Source organism: Haliaeetus leucocephalus, unplaced genomic scaffold (genome assembly GCF_000737465.1).
Source record: "Haliaeetus leucocephalus isolate CR32 unplaced genomic scaffold, Haliaeetus_leucocephalus-4.0 Scaffold366, whole genome shotgun sequence".
NCBI lineage: Eukaryota > Metazoa > Chordata > Aves > Accipitriformes > Accipitridae > Haliaeetus > Haliaeetus leucocephalus.
This window is the reverse complement of record NW_010972802.1, coordinates 1-5633: the sequence shown is the minus strand read 5'-3', so window position 1 is coordinate 5633 and position 5633 is coordinate 1. Positions and strand designations below refer to the sequence as shown.

Genomic DNA, 5633 nt, shown 5'->3' with positions numbered 1-5633 from the left:
TCCCCCGGTGCCTTCCTCGGCCCCACTCGGCCCGGCCTGGTCCCGGGTACCACCCACGGCCTCTTCTCCCCTCGGGGCAGCGGCGCCCCTTGCCCACAGGACCCCCCCGGGCCGTGCCCCAGGGCAGAGGGGACCTCCGAGCACCCACACCCCCCTCCCCGACTCCTGTCTCCGGCTTCATGGCTGCGGAGGGGCCCCCAGACCCGTCGCCCCGCACCCCAGGCACCGCCACCCCCCCCGAGGAGGCTGCTGTGGAGGGAGAGACCCCGCAGGACCCGTCGCAAAGTGGGTACCGGCCGGCAGCCCGCCTGCTCCCGCTGGCCAGCGATGTGAGGGACCGGGGGTTTCGAGGGCACAGGTGCCTCCATAACCTCTCCCGTTCCCCCCCCCGCAGCAGCCCAGGACAGCGCAGCCACACGCCAGGGCAGGAGCTGCTGCTCAGAGGAGTTCGTCCTCAACTACACCTTCACCGTCTGCGACCCCGAGCAGACAGGTAGCGAGGGGCCAGGGCTGGTGCAGGGGGGGCCGCAGCCCCGGATACGGCTTCAAGGTGCTTTTCGAAGGCTCGACCTGCGGTTAACACAGCTCCACCAGGGACGGGGCTGCCGGAAAATCCCTCCCGCCCACAGCCTGCCCCCACCTGGGGAGGGCAGAAGGCCTTTCGGGGACCCAAAGCTGCCTCCATGCCAACCCCCCCCCCAGCCCTTTCCCAGTCCCACTCCAGCTGCTGCTCCCAGGGAGTGCGCATGGAGCTGGTCACCGGCCACGGGTGAGGGAGGGGGTGGCCCCACAGCCCGACACCCCACCCTGTGCCGCAGGGACGGTGCTGGCGTGGCGGGTGGTTGAGTACCTGCAGGCGGTGACAGGGCAGAGCAGCGAGGAGGGCCAGCTGCGGGCACTGCACCGCATGCTGGACCCCGAGGCGGCTGGCGCGGCACTGGACTTGCCCACCTTCCGTGCCATCATGAGGGAGTGGATCGCGTCGTGCCAGCAGGAAGGGTCAGTGCCGGGGGACCAGGGCCAGAAGGCGGTTCCTCGTGTACCGGCCGGCACAACCGACAGTTCCCATCTCTCCAGGGGCCCACAGTTCGCCGAGGAGTGGGACGTGGCGGCAGGCGACCTCGGCCTAGTGCTGGCGGGTGGGTGTCGGCGCAGGAAGGGGCCAAGGGGAGGGAAGGGGGAATCGGTGCCCTGTGGGGCGGCATCGCCAGAGCCACAGTGGGGACGCTGGCGTCTGCCTCACCTCGGCGAGTGCTGTCTCGCCCCCCTCTGCCCCGACAGGGCGCCTCAGCCGCAGCAAGACCAGCAGCTGTCTCCTTCCTTCCTGCTGGGGAGAGCAGCCAGGTCGGCACACAGGCTGTGCCAATGATGGTGTTTGCGGAGGCACATTGGGCGCTGGCTCGCAGGCACAGCATCAGCAGGAGCCAATTTTTTTTGAAACCTGGGGACGTTGTTTTGGTGCTGCTGGCCCTGGCTCCCTCCTGACAGCAAAGGGGTGGATGGGCAGACAGATGCTGACAGCGTCAGGAAAAAGCCCGCCGTCCCCCGGCAGCACCACTGCCCGCTCGGGCAGCGCTGCTGGCGGGAGCGTGGTGCAGCCCCAAAAATTCCCTTGTGCCTGTCCTGCAGCGGGGGAAGGACGCACAGCCCAGGCAGCTGCACAGCTCGAGGGCGATGGCGGCAACACAGACATCATGAGCCCGTAAGTGCTGCCTCACCGGGGACCTAGTGCCGGCCCCAGCCACACTCTGCACCGGGGTCCCCAGCGATGCCAGCCCCAGCCTCAGCGTATCCCCAAACCAGCAGCACATCCCACCCTCACAGCACCGAAGCCACTGGCCTGCGCCGCCATGCCGAGCAGCTGGCCGCCCAGAACACCAAACTGCAGTGGGACGTCAAGCTGGCCGAGGAGCTCAACGTCCACCTGGCTGAGGAGACGACGCAGCTGAAGGCTCAGCTGCGATGGTGCGGCATCGGCGCAAGGCAGGGCTGGGGGCTTCCCCACACCATCCTTGCGCCCAGGGGTGTGGGGGCAGGCGGTGGGTGCTGGGGTGGCTGGCCACCCCCTTGCCAGTGGATGCTCACCCCCGGGGAGGGGGACGGTCCGGGCTGCTGGGCTCCGGGACCGCACCGAAGCGCCGGTGTCTGGCTGTCCCCGGTAGCAGCCAGCAGGCGCTAGAGCAGGCCAGAGCTACCGCCGAGGAGCTGGAGGACCTGAAGGCCGTGGCAAAGGGGCTGGAGGAGGAGAACAGCGAGCTCCGCCAGCAGACACGCCAGCTGGTGAGAGGCCCGGCCTCCTCACTCCCGGTGAGCCCCCGACTGCCACCGAGGTGCCAAGCCGGCACGCGGGGAACCAGCTCAGAGCCCCGCGTCTTCCCTCCCCAGGAAAAGGAGCAAAGGTGCCTGAGCTTGCAAGCCAACAACCTCCAGGAGGAGGTGAGGACACCACCGGGGGCCATGGGGAAGGGGGCTTGCCCCGGCAGTGCCGGGGTTGCGGTGAACACCAGCCCCTTTTGCCCCAAGCAGAACCAGCGGCTGGTTGCCGAAGGCCGTGGGCTGAGGCAGCGGATCCAGGCGCTGTCAGCCGAGATGGCCGACCTGGAGGTAAGCGGCGTTGGCGGCGTCCACACCGCCTGGCCGGTGCCAAGCACTTCGTTAAGCACTAACAAGGCGGGTGTCTGTCCCCCTGCCCAGCGGCAAGCACCCTGTCCTTGGGCAGCCCCACCGTCTCTGCCACCGTGCCGCGGCACAGCCGCCCGCGCACGCTCTGGCTAATGCGGCCTCTTCCCTCTGCCAGGCCCAGCTCAGCCGCTGCACAGTGCTCCTCTCCTCCCGGGATGTGGCCCTCGCCCAGGTAAGCACCACCCGGGGATGCACATAGCTCTGGCCGCCCCGCAGTCCCCTCCCGCAGCCGGAGACCCCCCCCAGACCCTGCGCCCCCTCACTGCCACCCCTTGTTCCGCAGGCGGGGTTGCGGGTAGAGGAGCTGACGGTGGCGCTGGAGGAGTACGACAGGGCGGTGCAGGTACGGCATACCCAGCCCCGTCATGCTCCTCGGCCGGGGGGCTGCAGCCCCCCGACCCCTCCTGGCCACAGGGAGCCCTGCGCCAGGCAGAGCCAGAGCCCCCGGGCCACAGGCAGACCCCCAAGGCAGCCGCAGAGCCCCAAGGCGGCCACAGCCCCCTGCCACAGCGGGAGAGCCTGTGGCCCCTCCGGCCACGGTGCAGGTGCTGACCGAACAGCCCATCCCGGGGGGCTGTGGGGAAGACCCAGCGCCCAGCAGCCGCACTGGCGACCCATGGCAGTGCCGGGTCCCACCAGTCCTGCCCCAGGGGATGGCAGAGCAGCGCAGAAAGTGCCTGAACACCCCGCAGCGTCCGAAAACCTCTTCTCCCCCAGGAGCTGCGTCTGGAGACGATGCGGCTCCGCGACCAGCTGGGCCGGATGCAGGATGCCTGGGCCATGTACGTCGTCGCCGCCTCCACCGGGCCAGGAGGGACGCGTGGGTGGGACAGCACTGGCACGCAAGCTCAGCTCCAGCTCCTCGGTGATAGGAAGTGCCAGCTGCGTTGCACAGCATCCTACTGGCTGGCAGCCTGGCTCCAAAAGCCTTAAGTGGGGGGGAAAAAAGGGGCAAATGGTGAAAACTGGGACTGGCAGAAAGGGGGGGGTCCACCTCTGCCTGCAGCACCAACCCCTGGCGTGAGACAGTGAGGCATGAGGGACCCCCGCTGCAAGGCTGCCGGCAGCATGCCGTGGCAAGCCACGGCAGGAGGTGCTCAGGGGCACCTGGAGCCGGGACACCGCAGCCTCTGCCCGACAACTGCCTGGCAGATCCCGCTCTGCCGGCCTGGCTCTGCTGCCACACCATTACATCGCCACGGGACGGGGGCACGTGGCAGCCAGCGCCGCGGCCGTGCGCCTCCACGGTGCAGCGTGCGTTTCTCCCACTGAGGGAGCCGGGGGGTTCCCCCAGGGCCACCAGTCGTGGGGCAGGATGGGGCCCCCACCCGGCGCAGCCGCCCAGGCACCCCCTCACGGTGCCTCACACCTCCTCTTCCTCACGCAGGCGGCCGTGGTGCCCACTCGGCGAGGCCGTCGTCCCAGCACAGCCGCTCAGCGCCGAGATCGCAGCAACGTGCCGGGTAAGGGTGGGGGCACGGGGGTCCTGGCGAGGGGCACCCCAGCCGCTGACCGCCGGCCCATGGCTCTGCCCAGGAGACGGGGGAAGCAGAGGAGGACGCGGGGACGGCGGCGCCCGGAGCCCTGGGGGGGGACGGTGAGGAGCCGGCGGAGCCGCAGCAGTGCCCAGGCCCCAGTGAGAGGTAGAGCCAGGAGCAGGCAGCGCTGCCATGGCTCGGGCGGCCAGCCTGCGGCTAACGGCCCCTCGCTCTCCCTCCCAGCAGGCCGCCACGGACGCTGCTGGCCCTGCCGTCGCCACCGGCGCTGCTGGCCCTGCTGCTGCTGCTGGCCCTGCTCTGCCTCCTGCCCCGCCATGGGCTGGGGCTGCCCAGTGGCATGGCCGCCTGGCCCCAGTTCCAGCTGCGGTACCGGAGACCCCCACCCCTGTGAGATCCCCGCCACAATAAAGACCCGTTGGGCACCACGGCTTCAGTCCGCTGCGACTTCCCTAGTCCATCCCAGTCTGCCCAGCCTCTTACCAGCCCATCCCAGTTCTCTCCCAGGTCCCCCGTGCCTCTTACCAGCACACCCCAGTTCTCCCAGTCCCAGACAGGAGCATTTGCAGCACCATCTCAGGGCTCTTTACACTGCCAGCGGGATCAGGGTGGGGGAGTCCCCCAAGCTAACCAGCCCCCCCCCAGCCCCAGCCTCATTAGTGGGTGCCCCTGGCCCGAGTCAGCACGTGAGTGGGGGCAGCCGCAGCGCCTCGTTAGCTGAGCCCTCACAAGGCTAGGGCAGCTGCTGGGGGGGGACACACCTCAAGAGGAATTTTGTGGAACCCCCCCCAGCCCTGTGTTCCCACGGTGGGTCTGGGGTGGGTTTGGGAGTGCAGGGCCCCAGGGATCCCCCCAGCACTGCCATCTCAGGGCGCACTGGGGGTGCATGAGGGGTGCAGGGGGCTCAGGGTGGGCTGGGGGTGCTACAGGCTCCACCCCCCCCAAACCAGGCTCAGAGTCAACGTCTCAACATCAATTTTATGGGCCCTGTGGGGGGGCCGGGGGGGGGCCGGGGCTCCCCAGTCTCTCCGTGGCTCTGGGGGGTCCCGTCACAGCCCCCAGAGGGGCCCCCCTGCGGCCCCCACGGTCCCTCTGTGCTTCCAGGGGCGGATCCGGGGGGTCTCCATCTCTCCTGCAGTCCCGATCCTGTGGCACCAGCATCTCAGGCCAGCCTGAATTGGGAGGGGAGTGGGGGGTGAGGACCCAGTCATCTGGGCAGCCCCCCCCCAGGGACCCCGGTGACGGGGGACACCCCCCAGTACCTGAGTCCGTCCCTGGCTCCCCGTCTCGGCCACTCAGGTCCCGTCCTGCTCGGATGCCGATGTCCCCTGCAGGGGCTGGGACGGGGGACGACCCCGCACCCCCAGTGCTCCCAGTGCCCCCATCCCAGTGCCTCCTGCACCCCCGGCGCACCCCCAGAGCACTGCTCCCTGTACCCCCACCCTCCTCCCCAGC

At 69.9% G+C, this 5633-nt stretch overlaps 1 protein-coding gene across 1 annotated transcript; it reads left to right on the top strand.

Moving 5' to 3' along the window:
* Positions 1–179: 179 nt before the first annotated feature.
* On the top strand, positions 180–4325 carry CCDC155 (coiled-coil domain containing 155; the record flags this gene model as incomplete). Its single annotated transcript, XM_010573132.1, has 11 exons — positions 180–285; positions 395–493; positions 819–1139; positions 1630–1702; positions 1825–1965; positions 2163–2604; positions 2798–2854; positions 2966–3025; positions 3400–3506; positions 4070–4145; positions 4219–4325. Coding segments are annotated over exons 1-11 (1589 nt in total), but the record flags the coding sequence as incomplete, so codon positions are not given.
* Between the last annotated feature and the right edge of the window lie 1308 nt (positions 4326–5633).